Source organism: Sesamum indicum, linkage group LG9, assembly GCF_026168435.1.
Source record: "Sesamum indicum cultivar Baizhima isolate 11 linkage group LG9, ASM2616843v1, whole genome shotgun sequence".
NCBI classification, from domain to species: Eukaryota; Viridiplantae; Streptophyta; class Magnoliopsida; order Lamiales; family Pedaliaceae; genus Sesamum; species Sesamum indicum.
In genome coordinates, this window is record NC_142665.1 from 20584417 (window position 1) to 20600687 (window position 16271).

The 16271-nt window shown below is 32.8% G+C and overlaps 1 protein-coding gene and 1 long non-coding RNA gene across 2 annotated transcripts; both read right to left on the bottom strand.

Moving 5' to 3' along the window:
• Positions 1-6383: 6383 nt before the first annotated feature.
• On the bottom strand, positions 6384-8102 carry LOC110013191 (uncharacterized). The gene is made up of 3 exons (XR_002288393.2): positions 7313-8102; positions 6841-7048; positions 6384-6759 (listed from the first exon to the last, which is right to left on the bottom strand). It is a non-coding gene; the product is annotated as an uncharacterized LOC110013191 (long non-coding RNA).
• Positions 8103-10891: 2789 nt separating this feature from the next.
• On the bottom strand, positions 10892-12223 carry LOC105177943 (LOB domain-containing protein 41). The gene is made up of 2 exons (XM_011101254.3): positions 11854-12223; positions 10892-11768 (listed from the first exon to the last, which is right to left on the bottom strand). Exons 1-2 carry the CDS (start codon positions 12041-12043, stop codon positions 11110-11112), a joined length of 849 nt encoding a protein of 282 aa, XP_011099556.1. The 5' UTR covers positions 12044-12223; the 3' UTR covers positions 10892-11109.
• Between the last annotated feature and the right edge of the window lie 4048 nt (positions 12224-16271).

Here is a 16271-nt window from a genome sequence, read left to right on the forward strand (position 1 = left end):
ACGCCTCATTATTCTCACATACTTTTCACTACAAGAAAATAGCTCAATAGTTACGAAAAAGTTTGATTTTAAAGTTAGTGTCGAGTTAATTAGCAAGTAAAATTTTCATTGCTAAATTCGTGTAGTGAGTAAATTTTTGTTGCTAAATATTAGCAAGTAAAAATTCTTGTATTCAATAATATGACTTAACAACGAGAATTTTACTTGCTAATTACCTCAATACTAATTTTTTTCGTTACTATCGAGCTATTTTCTTGTAAATTTTTTTCTAGTCCCCTCACAACTCGATTGTTTCTTTTTATAAAATTTTGTTTCTCTTCATCTCACACCTAATATTTTTTTTTATATCTTTGTGGGGACAGCATGCGCCGATGATTAATTAAATCTAGATATTCAAAAATTGATACTAAAAAAGAATTATAATAATACTGAATTATGTAAAAAAAAAAAAAGAAAAGAAATTATGTGCACGTGATTTGGTCAAAATTGAAATAAAGTAATGAGAGTTAAGGGAGCTTAGGGTTTGGGGAAAGTAAATAAAAAAGAGGAGATAGGTAGCCGTCATGAGTATAGGAGTTTTTGAGTTAATGAATTAAGGCGCCCACATTCACATAAAATAGATTATCCTGAGAGAATGATTAGACGTCTACCTTTCCAATTTTTTCTTTATCTATATCTTTTGCACGAGCGGGACTTAGTGCCCTTAACTTTTTACATTTATTATTATTATTATACTAAACCCCCAAACCAAATCTCATTTATATATATATATATATATATATATATTCCTTTTTTCCTTTCTTAGAATTGAAAATTTTGCACTAATGAAGTCTAGCTCGATCGATAAAGTTATAAGTTTTCGAGTTTAGTAAATACAAATATATATGTCTATTTTTATAATAGTCTATTATTCTTATATTTCATTTCGACGTAATTATTGATTTAATTGTTTTTAATGGATCAGTATTTGAATTCAAATGAATTAAACAAAGCATATCATTAACGAAATAGAAAAGAAAGAAAGTAGGAATTTTTTGTGATATCAATTAGATATTTGAATGAATTGGTACATAGGTTGAATAAAATTATCAAAAAACTTATAAATTTGCGTAATCAATTATAACTAATGAATCCAAGTATCATAATCATCTTTGTAAAAGCAATTATTTCAAGATTAATTATTTTATAACCTAATATGCAATTCCAGGTCTTAGATCGTCTTATTTCCATAAGGTCTAATTTAATTGATGAAATTGAGGCCCCATGATTGAACGTTGTGAATATTGCCAATGTTTGGTTGTTATTTTTTTTTTTTAAGTGAAAGCGATTGGAATATTACTTATTGAATAAATCAATCGCAATCTTCAATATGAAATATTTATATTTAATAATAACCGGCAAACCATAATGTTGGTAGAATTCAGACCCATAATTTTAAAGTTATAGAGCCTCAATTTCATTAATTAAACTAAGGACTCATTAGTATTCTACTTTAATAAGACTTTTCCGGCTACTTCCCTAATATTAATTAATTATAAATATTTAATAGTAATTATATTTTAATTATTAATGATTCAATTCATAATGTAATTATGATGGATCATTGAAAAAAAAGTAAGATTTTCTTATAAGATCCACGAGCCAGACCACTAAACTACTGTCTTAGTAAAAATCATAATTATGTAAATCTACTCATATTCAACGCAATTTTTTAAGGATAAAAAATTATTAAAAAAAAAAGTACAAGAATAGAATGACGTCTGACTCAATGGAACATATAATTATTATCATCACACTCGAACATCCTAATTAATTAAGAAATTGAACTTTAATTGTATCTTAATTTAGAATTAATTGGATTAGTAATCCAGGGTTTGATTAAACCAGCACGCTGTAATGATGATTAGTCATCATATCAATCTTAACCACCTCCCACACCACCTAAGAAAGATGAAAACCCTAATTAATTAGTTTAAGTGTTTGACAATATCAGCCATTAATTTATTAATCAAAAGAAGACAACTTTACTTGGAAAAATAATTAATGAACCTAAACTTTCATACTCATCTGCAACATCTAGATATATAAAATAAATAAAATTAAATTAAGTGGCAAAATATTGCTTCTTAATTTAATTAGGAATAGCATGGTGCAACTGGCGGGCGAAAATTTTAATCCAGATCAGGTCTGGTCGTATCTAAACTAATTATATATTAAGTATAATATATTTGTGATGAGATTGGTGTATAGTTCAAAAAAAAATAATCAATCACATAATAAATATATTACACTTATTTTATGATTGATTTGATTCGATCAAACTTAATTTTGGTAAATTACATTTATGAAATTACCAACTCCAAGCAAAATGTGCTTTCTTGACATATGGTGTATTTAATTTTTAAAAATCGATATAATTAATCGATTGACTCGAAAGTTCACACCCGATTAGAATAAATTAGCAGGCCAAAGTGCATAAAATCCAAGAAACAAAATTCTACATCTACCCAACTGAAATTTGGTGATGAAATCGAATTAGTCCAGGCCCCTTTTCAGTCCACTAGTGGCTCAATCCCATCAGTTCAGAAATATGTCAGTCGGGGATAAATACACAAGTTAAATCTATAAATCTCTAGACTATGCTCAAATAACTCCCTAATCTTCCGATCTATCTCCTTTAAATAGGAGTCTAGGTAGGTTATGTTAAGGGAATTAACTTCGCATTTTGACTATTCACACGCATTATTAGCTCACTAATCTATATAGTTAAGATCATTATTGACTTGAATATTGAAGTATTGCCTCGTGTTTTACAGATTAATCCCAAAAATTTTAAAATTCTCAATCGATTTTTAATGTTATTATGATATTATGGACTCTAATACGTATTAACATTTATGTATGAATTTCAAATAATTACATAACAAAAGTAAGAACTTTTTTTCCATATATGTCGTTGATGAATTAAATGTGATCTGAACGAAAAAAGAAATTCCAGTGAATTTCTAGTTAAATGGTACCCAAATATTAAACAGAATGAGTCAAATTATGAAGTTATCCATCAATGGAGAACACCAACCACATCAAGAAAATTAAATTGCGGATAACACACAACATCGCACAGGTCGCCTCACAAGTCGCTTGGCGTGATACGTGGTAACGAGGTCATGTTTCCTTTCCAATCCTATTATGATATTGTTAAGTGTCCAACATTAATTACAAATGAGGAGTTTGAGTGCTTGCAAGTTCTAAAACCCCTTCTTTTTAGTGAAACGTCTTTTCAATACAAAATTATGATGTTCACATAAAGTCAGAACGATAATAAGTAATGCAACAGAATACCTATCGCATCGCACGCTGTACTAGTCAACTTAAAAGATGTCGAATGATTTATTTCTACTGGTGAGGTAAGGTGGCGTTGAATACTAACCTATAATGTATAAACACTCAAGAAATTACTTAGTGCAGTGTCGAACACGTATTGGATACAAAAATGGCATCCGTATGTTGAAAAAATACAAAATAAAGAAGAAAAAAGAACACAGTGTAATGGCGTGTCCAATATGTTATGGACAGGATTTTTTTTTTTTTATAATTTCAAAAAATTTTAAGTTGTCTTTGAAAAAAAAAAGAATTTTGGATTTAATAAAAAAAATTAGTTGGCTATTATGTTAGTTGTAGCTCGGCTTCCCTTCTTCTCACACTTCAAAAAGAATTAGCAGTCTTTTTGATGACCTGATCGAGAAAGTATGATAGATCGGTGTAAAAGATTGAGTTGGATCTATGAGGTTAGTTATAGTAAGGCCTGGTCGAAAGGTGTTCTTACCTCTATCATTAGCTCGGGAGTCGGAAGTGATGGCCAAAGAGTGACACTTTTCCCCCTTTCGGCTTCAGCTATTCCCTTTCACTCCTCTCAGGCTAAAAATTTCAAGATGGAATTACTAAAAATTTGAGAGGTGGTCATGATGATTTCACTAGTTTGGATGATCAGAAGCTTTCATTAGTATATTTTTCTAAGTCATATTTGTTAAGAATTTAGATGTAAGACATATTTATTTTATGTTTTATTTTGATAACTTTATTTTAAATTTTTTAATTTTTATAAGAAAATGAGAATATATATATAATTAAAAAATATTAGATATAGTTGTGTTAGTGTCGTATCGTATTCTAATTTCTTTTAATTCTTTAGTGTCGCTGTGTCCGTGCCGGATCATATTTGTGTTATCGTATCTACATCTATTGTAATAAAAACTTATAATTAATTAATTATTATTATTAAAAATATATAAAAACTCATACATTAATAAGATTCGAAGAATAAAATTACAATCACAATGTCTCATGAAATTTTTTTCATGAATTTTCTACGCATTACTAACTATTTTCTCGCCATTTGTCTCAATTTCATTTTCTTAATTTATAATATATACTACTCATTTCTACAAATATTTTTGGTTCCACTCATGTTAGTGTTTCTCTCTTTTGATCCAGAAACTATAAAGTATGTCAATATAATCATGTCTAAAAAATGCACTTAGGAAATCAATCATACTATACTCTTTTTGGGTACTTGAAATGATCAAATTTTTAATATTTGAAACCTGTTGGCCACAATGATTTAAAAAAAACACGTTGACATCTATTGACCATTTATCAAATAACATAAAAAATTTCAAAATATCCCTATTGGTTTGATCAAATTTTAATTTAATTTTTCAATGACATAAATGTTCTCAGGAGTGTTTTGTAATTACCAAAAGATAAAAAGAGTGTCAAATTAATATTTATAGGAGTGAATAATATGACCCTGTATCTTTTGTTTATTGAATCTGTATATAAAATTACACCTCTTAATAATTAAAATATTAAATTATTTAATTAATTTATTAATATAAATTAGTTACTAGCTTATAAATTCAAATTAAAAAAATTATCACACTTGTATAAATTCAAATCAGTTACTAGTATATATTTATACATACATATTCTTATGACGAAACGATGGCGGTGGAAGGTAAAAGGCTGGGCACAAGTGAGGGAGGCTGTAGGCCGTAATGGGTAACGAGGGCACATGTAGGAATTGAGGATGGGTATGACGATAGGATTGAAAAGAAAGAATATTTTTTTTAAGATTAGTTTAATAATTTAATTTATTTTTAATAAATAAATTATTTTAAATTATAATTTATTAATTTTAGTAAAATTAAATTATATATAAAAATAGAGAATAAATATTTTTTAATTTTAATAATTTATAAAAGTGAGATAATTTTTTAATTTAAACTTATAATCTAGTAATTAATTTTATTGATATATTAATTAAATAATATAATATTATAATTATTAAAAGTGTAATTTTATATAACGATTCAATTAAAAAATCAATAAAATAATTAAAATTAAAATTAAAATTAGTATAAATAATAAAAAAAATATATAGGATTGTATTATTCTTCCCCATAAACATTACTTTGACACTCCCCTTACATTTTCGTAATTGCAAAACACCTCTAAGGGCATTTCTGTTATTGAAAAATTAAATTAAAGTTTGATCAAATCAATAAGGATATTTTAGGATTTTAAAGACTGTCGAAAATAATTTTTGTATTTTTTAAAGAATAGAAAAAATTATATAAAAAATAATAAATAAGAAGGTATAAATATAATTATTCTTATTAAATAATAATAAAATTTTTGGATATATCAAATCAACCACAATCAATTAATCGGCCATCATTAGATTAAAAAGACGAATTCGAAAAGACCTACCTCATTTATGATTCGGTAGCAAAAAGTAAACCAAATGCATTATGGGTAAAACGACCCGTCGGGCGGCAACAATGTCAACTTACGTAGGTAAAATTACTAATCATTACCAGAAGAATAAGTTGTCTGTGGTCCAAATCAATTACTCCAAAAATTAGTACGTACAAAGATGAGTCGATGCCAACGGTTTTATGGTCAAGAAAGCCTCACTAAGTGAAAGTGCAGTAGCTTCACTGTCTCAGCCTCTCAGGTCTATATGCTACAATCGCTCGCATCAAAATTTAAATACGAGATTTCTCGTATGATACCTTGTGTCAAAATAATTGGATTGTCCCTCTAACGGTATAGTGACACACGAGTTGCCTCTTAAGGTACCGATCACCAGCTGCAGTGCACTGCCCATGCTTTGCAGACATAGCCAACCATGTGTTCCATTTTCTTCATCAAGATCTTAGTGCGCTTTGATTTGGAGTATCTACCACAAGTTTCAATTTGAACGAGTTCTGGACAAGTTCAAAATCACTTATTTAATAAGATATAATTAAGAATGTGATTTGTATAACTGATTTGATTCAATCAGACTATTCTTGATGTGCAAAAAGCCTCACACTTGATAACATGAATCATTACTCGGCTTCCATTAAACTTACCAAACAAATCTAATCAAACATTCAAAAGGTTCATTATCAAATATGCTTTTTCTAGACTCATCTTTCTCAACATGGTACTCGGATTATCAAAAACAAAAAAGAAAAGGAGAGACGGATATCACGATAGTGCACAAAGAACGCAAGTGATGCACCATCTTGCCATGCAAAAAACTTGCACCACTGAAACGAAGAGTAAGAGATGGTGGAAGAGATATGGTGTGGATGGTGATGGTGGGTTTGACAAGAGAGGTGAAAACAAGCTTGGCAATATGCACAAACTGTAGGATCACCATCAAATTTCTTGACAAAAGGTGGCCAAGTTGCACCAGCACTACAACATCTGCAATAGCCGACAATTCTAGGCATTATCAAACTAGAGGAGAAGCCAGGCCTTGTCTTATTACTTAACAGTAATGCGTACCTTGTCAGTCAGTGGATACTCAACTAACTGTACTTGTTCCTGTACCATGAGGATAAGAGGATGCCGACGGGAAAAGCTTTAAGTCACTCTCAAGCTTTATCAACAAGCACCCCTGTCTTAAATCAGTCATTTCTGTGAATCTTAACTATGTCGAGACCAACATTTGAAATCAAAATCAAAGCATATCCCAACAAACAAGTGCTGGAACCTGCAAGGGAGGCATGTATTTGGAGCATTAGACAAACAAATCTCTGTGTACTTACAACCACTAATCATCATATCTTCCACAGTTACAAAAAATTGACCATCTCCAGTAAAAGGGATAGTTCCAGGCAAGAAAGACATACGCATAGCAAAGTTGTATCGGATGTTTTTGCATATGGAACTATTGAGCTCAAGCAAACTCATTTTTTCGGAAACGAATAAACCAACAGGAGAATGAAAAATCATCACAAAAACTATCTCATCCAACCTCATTTCTTGTTGATTAGATCCACCTTGCCTCTCTGCAAAAAGGGTCCGGAGTCAGCCTCAGTTTTCGGTATCAGGAACTAAATTCCAAATATAATAAAACCAACTTTTCCAGAGATTCAGGGTTGTAAAATATGAATCAAGATCTAGAACCAAAAACAAAATGTGAAGTAAGAAAAATGAAAAAGTCTTCCATGAATAATAAGTCAAAGATTATCATCAATTGATCTACCAAAAGGATCTAAAAGCACAAGATTTCTAAGATTATGCACTCAAATCTGCGTCCACTCAACTAATCATATCATGAGAAAAGCTATTTATAGATTGACAAAGAATTCATTAGATCCTGCAGAATCCATGCCATATTATGCACAAATATCTTATCTTCTTTCCTTTGCAAAAGTAACACCACACCGCTTGTGGATAAACAAGAAAACTTTGGAAGAATAATCTAATAACATTATAACAACTTGGAACTACCGCGACATCAAAGTAAACAAGAATCCATTTCATTAACTAATATAGCAAAATTATCATATCAATCTAAGGGTGCAAATGTGCTGAGTTCCGCTAAATTTTAGACTCGAGTTTGACAAGCCTGACAAAAACAGAGAGCTCGAGCTCGACCACTGGATAAGGTGCTCGAGCTCGAGCTTGATTTTTTTTTTTAATTGGGACAAAGTTTGGCCATAACACAAGAAGGTTGTGTTGCTAGAATTCAAATAGAAAATTTAGGACTTAGGCAATAATTGGTTCTACGTCTAGTTTTTTGGGAATAGAAGATCTGGAAGTGAAAATTGTGGATAAATAAATAAAAGCAAATTCAGAAGGCTTTCTTATTTGAATATATGAATGCATAATATTTTGTTCTATATCTAATATTGGTTCAGTAGTAACATAATTCCTAGAAGTACAGAAAATATACATCAATTTGTCTTAATACTTGCATATAATTTTGTATAGTTATATATTTATCAAATCTAAAAATATTTTTGTCCAAATAAAGTTTTTTTTTATTGAATTGTGTAATATATTTTATTTAATAAAATAAGTAAGTATAATATAATCTATTTTCTAAAAGTGAAATTAGAATGGTCATGAAAATATATTTTTAAAATATGATGATGGTAGTTTAAATTTTTATATCTTTCAATTATACAAAATAGAATAAAATAAAATAAAAGTAAAGAAAATTGTTCAATCATCATTGTTATTAGAAAAAGCTATTCGTATAATTCTTTAAGTTTGCCTGTTATTAATTTTAGTTCTTTAAATTTACCAATTTTAGTTTTAGTCCGATAATTTTCACAAAGCTCAGGAGCCGACTCGACTCAACTTGCAACCCTACCTCAATCAATATTCATTCCAGAACTCCAGTGCTGCAACCAATCGCTAAGATTTCTATAAATAGATGTTCAATATTCAACCATTCTCACTCTCGGACAGTATGGCTACGCTTTTCCTACTCATTTTCTGGACACATACTCATATTTTAGCCCTCATCCTTATACTCAACCACTCTACCACACTTATTTCAGCATCATCTCACAATTATTCGAATATTTCTGTTTAATTCCACATAATTTAATTATTTACTTAACTATCGAAATTGTGGATCTTTATTTTGCAGGTTAGTCCTTAAGTGATTTAAAAATTCACTTTGCAATGAAAAACATTACATAATTGAGCTTCGTTTCGCCAATTTGGACGGCAAGAAAGTTTGTCTTTCGGATTTTGCTATTGGGCCAATAGGATTTTGGGCCTACTGGGCTCAATAATATGAACCCAATCTTTTGGCTTGGGCTTAGACCGAATTTGTCTTTTGGGCTTGAAAAATACTTTATGGGGGGCATCATTAATGTTTAGTTTGCATTTGTGATTTTTAAATCAGTAAAATAATAATTTTGTCATAATCATTTAAGTAATCTTTTGTTACAGTAAATTTCAAATTCTTGTGGGCTAAAAAGACAGTTTTATTTACGATAAGGACACAAAGAAAATATTGGCGAGTAATTCAATATTAAATGAATTTGAGATTCTATTGATATAATAGTTTAAAATATCTAAGGTAAATTATTCCTACAAATTCAAAAATATTGTCATTATAAATTTAAAACTCCTAACCCTAAATCCATTGTTGAAACACAACAATCGATCGGCTTCAAATTCTTTAGCCGAAATCTTCGTTCCAATTCAAATTCTTCTATCTAAATATAATTTAACTTTTTTTTTAAGAAAAAAATATTAGACTGTAATAGAATTTTTGTGTTTTGGATTAATCACAAAAAGATTCATGGGAGATCTTTAGACCTAGTTACTGCTGACATGTATGTTGGAACCAAAAAAAATACATACATATACATACACAAGTCATTTGTGGTCCCCAAATCATCCCAAAATTGAAAAAAAAAAAAAAAAAGTCATTCATAGTCCAACGGGTACATGCATGTTTCTTAACAGCTTCATAGACAAGATCAACATATGTCTAAAAAAAAGATAGTCCGCTTGTGTTAGTTCAATTGATAAAAATAAATAATTTTTAATATGATTATGTATCACTCCAAAAAATTATGGGCCATATTTGAATGGAAGATTTTAGATTTGAGGAATAAAATTTAGAGATGTTTTTTAAAAATAGCTTTGTATTAAATGTGATAGACAAATAATGCATTTGGCCCAATTCTTGGCCTGACCCATCTGAAGACCCAATTCGTGTAAAAATTTGGTACGAGGGCCTAAAGGTGCATAAGGGCCAAGAGGGGATTGCCACCTATAGGTTGGAGCCTGTGATAGACTTGTGAGAAATGGGCCGCAATCCATGTCCATCAACCCAAAACACTTGGTGCTGACCAGGCTGTCGAGTTGGCCACTCCTCTCAAATGATAGGAGACCATTTGCTCTGAGGGTGAGTAAACACCCACATAGACTATGTCAAGAACAAAATATTGGATGTTGCTCACGCTCCCAACTATCCTCTTGAATTTTGGGGTATATCCCTCAAGAAGCTTATCTCCTCACCGTTAGGATTTTTTGAAATTATCTGCCAACAACCCCCAAATTTGTGGAGACATTTCCACGACAACCGCGGAACTAAGTCCCCAAGGATCATATCCCCTCATCCGCTGAGGGCTGTAGATATAAAAACCAGTTTTCGTCAATTGATTTAGGGCAACGTTATCTTAACACAAGCTCACCTATCAACTCGTTGTCCAATTGCTAGTTTATTCTCTTTGAAATTTATCTTTTTTATCATCAATCGTTAACTTAATCGCTGGAGTGCTAACATCTTTTCTGTAAGTCCCCTTTCTCAGACTTGTTAAAAATTCAACTAAAAGATTAAGTCCAAAGACGAACTCTTTTTGTTCGCATCAAAATGAATTTAAAAATTATCATCGTCTTATAAAATATATATTCAAAATAAGATTTTAAATGTTTAATTAGTTTTGCAGCATGAAATCATCAAAACAAATTGGATGTATTTGTTTTTGTAAATATTCTTATATAAGTTATTTATGATTGAGAGTGTAGGTGCCTAATATTTTATATTTAAAAAGATAATGAATATTTTGAAAATTCAATATTTGACCAAGTCAATACTTGTTCCCTTCATTGATCTACCATTTCTCTCACATGTTTATACACATATTCTCATGAAAGTCATATACGTAAAACTACAAAGCATTTAGCTCTTCTATACCACAACCAAAAAACAAAAGAGAAAAGAAAAACCTGTGAAAGAAGGCTGGGAATTTAAAAAAAAAAAAAGAACTAATAAGGCAGTTGATCTCAGCCGTCTATTCAGGAAGCCGGATAATCAAGCCCCAACTCCATTTTACATAGTCCAGCATCGTCCTCGACGGAGCCAACAGCTTCCTTCGTCGCCAATACTTTCGGCTTCACATCTCGTTTGAACGGCTCGAACCCCAGAGTCAGCTCCAGCTCAATTTCCCCGTCATCGGCTCGACGCTCATCTTGTACAGCCGAATCCAAAACCTGCTCCGCGATCTCAGCCGAAGCCAAGCTCTCGCTCCGCCGGCTTTCCCTCTCCGCATTCGCTTCAACCGCCTCCGATTGGTGACTCAACGAAGACTCATGGCTGGGAGACCTGTGAACCTCCTCGCGACCCGACTCTTCAACCGACCCAACCCAGACACGACTCCGCCTCGCCTTCGCCCCGGACCGCTTAAAACGGCACCGGGTTCTGACACGGTGCAGATCATTCGACCCACATAAATTATCCTCCTTGTTAACATGCCTGATGTCATAGGCCTTGAGAGGCGGTCCGTTTTTTATCTCAGCGGCGTCACTCGCCATCTGGGTTATCGGATCCCCTCTCAAAACCGCCTCCACAGCGTTCTGGCACAGCTGCCAGCTCCCGGACCACAGCAACCCAACCGACCCGTAGATGGGATTCACGATCCTTCCGCATGCCTCGTACAGTAAAGACCTAAATATAGCTGCATGCCGTACATGAATGTGTTAGCAATTAAGAACCCGAAACCAGTACAAATACTGATCAAATGAGAAGAAGAGGATATGAACCAGGGCGGAGGTGTTGGGGGCCGGCATTGATGAGGTTCATAAGGCCAGCGCGGCCGTAGAACTTGGCGAGGAAGACTGTGGCGTTGGCCTGTGAATCGGGATTTTTTATCCACTCCAAACACGGCCTTATACTGCATTTGTCGCTGCAACCCTTCCTCAGCACTCGACATCCATTACAACTCATCCGCATTCTCGCTTGCTTATACTCGCTCCGATTACTTCTTCGATTGCAGATTAATAGAGTGAAGAAATTGAGGGTTGATGATAGAAATTAGAGAACACAGAAATTTGGAGTGTAAATATATAGCAAATCAGTATACACGTACGTACAATAGTCAGCCAGGGGGGGGGGGGGGGGGAAGGAGCAAAGTGCAAACCAGGGTCGCATGCAGTTTGGTGGGAAAGGCAGGATAGTAATAGTGGTGTTGCAGCAAGAGGTTTGCACATTCAGGGAATTTAGGAGGGGGGTGGGCCGCGTCACCACTGAATTTCATTAAACAGGGAAATCATCAAACCATGGGTAAATTAATAAATGGGGTGATGGGATGAGGTAAGACCTCAATTGCGTGTCGTGACGCGTGGTGTCACCGCCCAATGGTTGGGCGCGATTCTGCAGTCGTATTGGAGGTAAAATCCATATGAGAGAGACGAAGGTCGGGTGGTACCGGTGCTGCGCCTAGATAAGCTCAAACATCGGAAGCATGCAATGGAGTAGACTTTTGTCCCTTTGTATTTTTCTTTTCTTTGATTAAGACAAAACATCATCGATCATTTGCACTTTCCGCTTCTGGGTTTGTACTTATCCCCTCAAAGAGATATATGAAAAGAAATTGGAGGGGTGAAAGGGCACGTGAAGCGGGATGGAGGAGCATAGGGCAAGAGGCGCCATGCAAGCGGGAGGAAAATGGGCTGGCGCGTGGCGGTCACATGAGGCGTCAGAGTGCGGTCGAATCGCCACATATCCTGGAGGTCAAAGGGTCCCACCAGCCTCCCGGTTTTATGGAAGCTGTGTTTCAAACCAAAACAAGATACCGGTTTCTGGTTTTGGAGTTTGGGTCTGTGGGCGGCTAATGCTGGCCAACAGGCGGGTAAGTACGTACGTATCCGGGTTGTCACGTCAGTTGTGCTTATCCCATAAGTTTGGACTCCAAATAAATTTCTACTCCAACTTGGCCTTATTCATTAAATTTTCTGGTAGCCAACAGAGTAATCAATAATCCTTTTCTAAACGTTTTGACGTTAAATGTGGCATCATCTCACATTCATTGGAGACCATAAATAAATTTGATCAACATCATATGTTTCTAACAACTTTTAAGGATAGATTATGAAGGGATGTGATCCATGTATGAGAGTAGGCTAAACAGTGAAGGTTTTATGATGGACCCCAATGTGGTATGTGTGGATCCATGGCCTTTTTATGGTAAAAAATTTATGCTTATAGGTTTTTTTTTTTTTTTCTTTGAACAAATACTTAAGAGCTTTTTTGTAATTTTGTAATATATAAGTTAATTAAATCATCATATCATAACAGACAATATCTTTTACATTAATGATATACCGTCGAGTTGAAACATTGAACACAATGTTATATTGGTGATTTTTTATCAATCTTTTTAACAAATATTTCTACCCAACATCAACTAGATTATAGCAATTGTTAGTTAATTTATTTTTTGGAATTAACTAGTAACAATTTAAATATAGCATGTGTGGGATAATACCTAAAAAGATGGAGTATTTTTAGGCAATTGGGGAAATGTGGGCTGTGGAGAAATTATTAAAACTGGGGATACAATTTAAAATTAAACATCTTACTATTGAAAATGACTCTAAAATTGTGTTTGATGACATTTTCAGGCCTCGAGTTCTTCAAATGGAATTCACTCTGTTACTGCAGGACTGTCGGAAGAGCTTGACTGAGTTCCTCAACTTGCAGCTTGCATTATGCCATCCGAAAGCAAAAAGGGGCAGTGGATTGATCAGCAAAAGAGGCAACAATGTTCAATTTTGATGACACAATTTGCACAAATTGCTCGGAATTTTTGATAAATTTTGTGTTGGTTGGTTGGTTTAAAATATACGGTAGAATAGTCTTCCGAACGGATTTATATGAGATAACTATTGTGTAAAACTCTATATTATTATTTATTAATATGTAGTTTGTTTTATCACAGTTTCATTTCACATTATTTATGAATATGATATTTGTATTTTTAATTAAAAGAATATATAATGACATGCAATATATGTGTGAACATAAGATTAATACACGACACAAAGGTCCCATAAAAAATCATATACCTTTTCAACTTGTTTCTCTTGTTGCCACCCGGAGAAAACATTGGTACAAAATTGAAGATTTCACCCTTCCACCAACCCGGCGCCCTGATTTGTATTAGTCGTCTCAAGACAGATATTGCAGCAGGTGGGCAGCCGCCGAGAATATTTCCTACACATGGTGGAGGCATTTCTCAGTGGTAGGTTCATATTGTCTCCAATTGGCATTTCTTTAGTACTTGACGAATATTTTAGTTGCGTTGTACAACATATGTTTAAGTAGTAGACTTAAATTTCTTGGCAGAAGCTGTGGGCATTGGACGTCGCACCCAGATACAAAATGAAGGTGGCCAACTGGATTAACTTCCCCACATTCCTCCAATATTAACAATCATCAACCAACTGATGCCACGATTAGACCTTGTTTGCTTCCAGAAAATATTATGTTCGATTAGGAGAACGAATCGAATATGAGTGAAATTAGATGTATGTGAAAATGAGCAGAAATCAAATTTTGTTTCTTATCAAAAAATGAATCTTTCTTTTGCAGTTTATTCTATCCCTATCAAATACATCTAAGTATTTGTGATTTATTTTCTTTTCCAACGTACCAAATAACTTGAAAAAAAAAATATTATTCTTTCCCTCCTCCCTGCAGTTCCCCTTTGTACTTCCCAGTTCATCTCACGAAATCAGCAAAAGCTTCAGTATTTATCATACACGTAAGTATTATTATTTGTAATTTAAATGATGTACATTAGTAAAAAATATTAACTTGTGAGGGTAAAAGAGTAATTTAACATATATGAGGCACACATTAAACATATACAACACATCACTCCATATAATTTACAACACTACTATAAATACCAAAACATTAATTTTTTATAGGGGAGGACTATTCATTAAGTGAGACCCATTTTCTTGATAACAGCACCCCTTTTGCGGAAATTGCAATTCACCTGGTGCGCAATTGTGCCGAGGTAAAATTCTCAATTTTATTCCCTAGTAAAAAACCTCGACCACATCACTAAAGATGATGGATGATTATTATTTCAATATATTAATATAATTATTGTTTTCATCGAGAATAGAATAAATGTTGGTTAACCAACAAAATTACAATTCATTGTGTGTTAATTATAATAATTATATAACTAGCAACTTAAACTTTTATTGAGGTGGAATAATTTTCCCAAGTAAAAAGGGAGAGAAAGTCATTTTCACTTTTACGCACATTGTGAGGAGGAAGAGGGGATTTTCTGCCCAATTACTCAATCCCACTAATTTCAGGCTGAATGAATAAAATTATTAATAAATTAAAATTTATAGGATTTAAATTGTCAATTCAATACTTGTAGAACTATGTTTCGACCGCCCTTTGTTTAGGGGACATATTTTACATATTATTTGAATTATTCAGACAACATCATAAGTATCCATCGAAACAAAAATAAATAAATAAAAGTATTGGGTTGTAATTTAATAATTTGAATTATTCAGACAACATCAAAAGTATCCGTCGAAACAAAAATAAATAAATAAAAGTATTGGGTTGTAATTTAATAATTTGACTTATTCTCTAATCATTTTCATGCATGAAAAATCAAAGTGGCTAAGTATGAAATTTTGTCACCAGTAGTTGATTGAATAAGAAAGGAATAGGGTATGGTGTGGACCAATGGGCTCACTCAACCCACAGGTCCGTCGTTGGTTTGGATCCAGATTCAAATATCTAAAATGGGTAAATAAATGTTTTGAATGACCTTACATTCTAACTATTCGAATCTTTTTGTATGGGTTGGAATTTGGGTTGACCTTACTCAACCCGCTACCAACCTATCAATCAAGCCCACCCCTCCATTATTGAACTTAGGAAAAACTCTAAATTGCCATGGAATTATGACATGCAATTACCAATTAGTATTCCTACTCAAGAGCAAATTGGGTATTTCATAATTGCATTATTAATTTAATTCCATTAAAAATTTCTTATTTAGGAATTGTATTTATGTCCAAAATTCAATATTCATAAGTCATTCACGAAGTTAAGGCTCCATGATTTTATAGGTCATGGGTTCGAACCCCATCGTGTGCGTGAGATATTGTCTACTATAATAGTAGGTATTCTTGAGCAT

What these genes read in the sequence shown, in the direction of transcription:
- LOC105177943 (XM_011101254.3), bottom strand. Translation starts at nt 12,043, where the DNA reads ATGCGGATGAGTTGTAATGGATGTCGAGTGCTGAGGAAGGGTTGCAGC. An exon ending in CCCCCAACACCTCCGCCCTG is followed by an intron (nt 11,769 to 11,853) that starts GTTCATATCCTC and finishes TACGGCATGCAG; the next exon opens with CTATATTTAGGTCTTTACTG.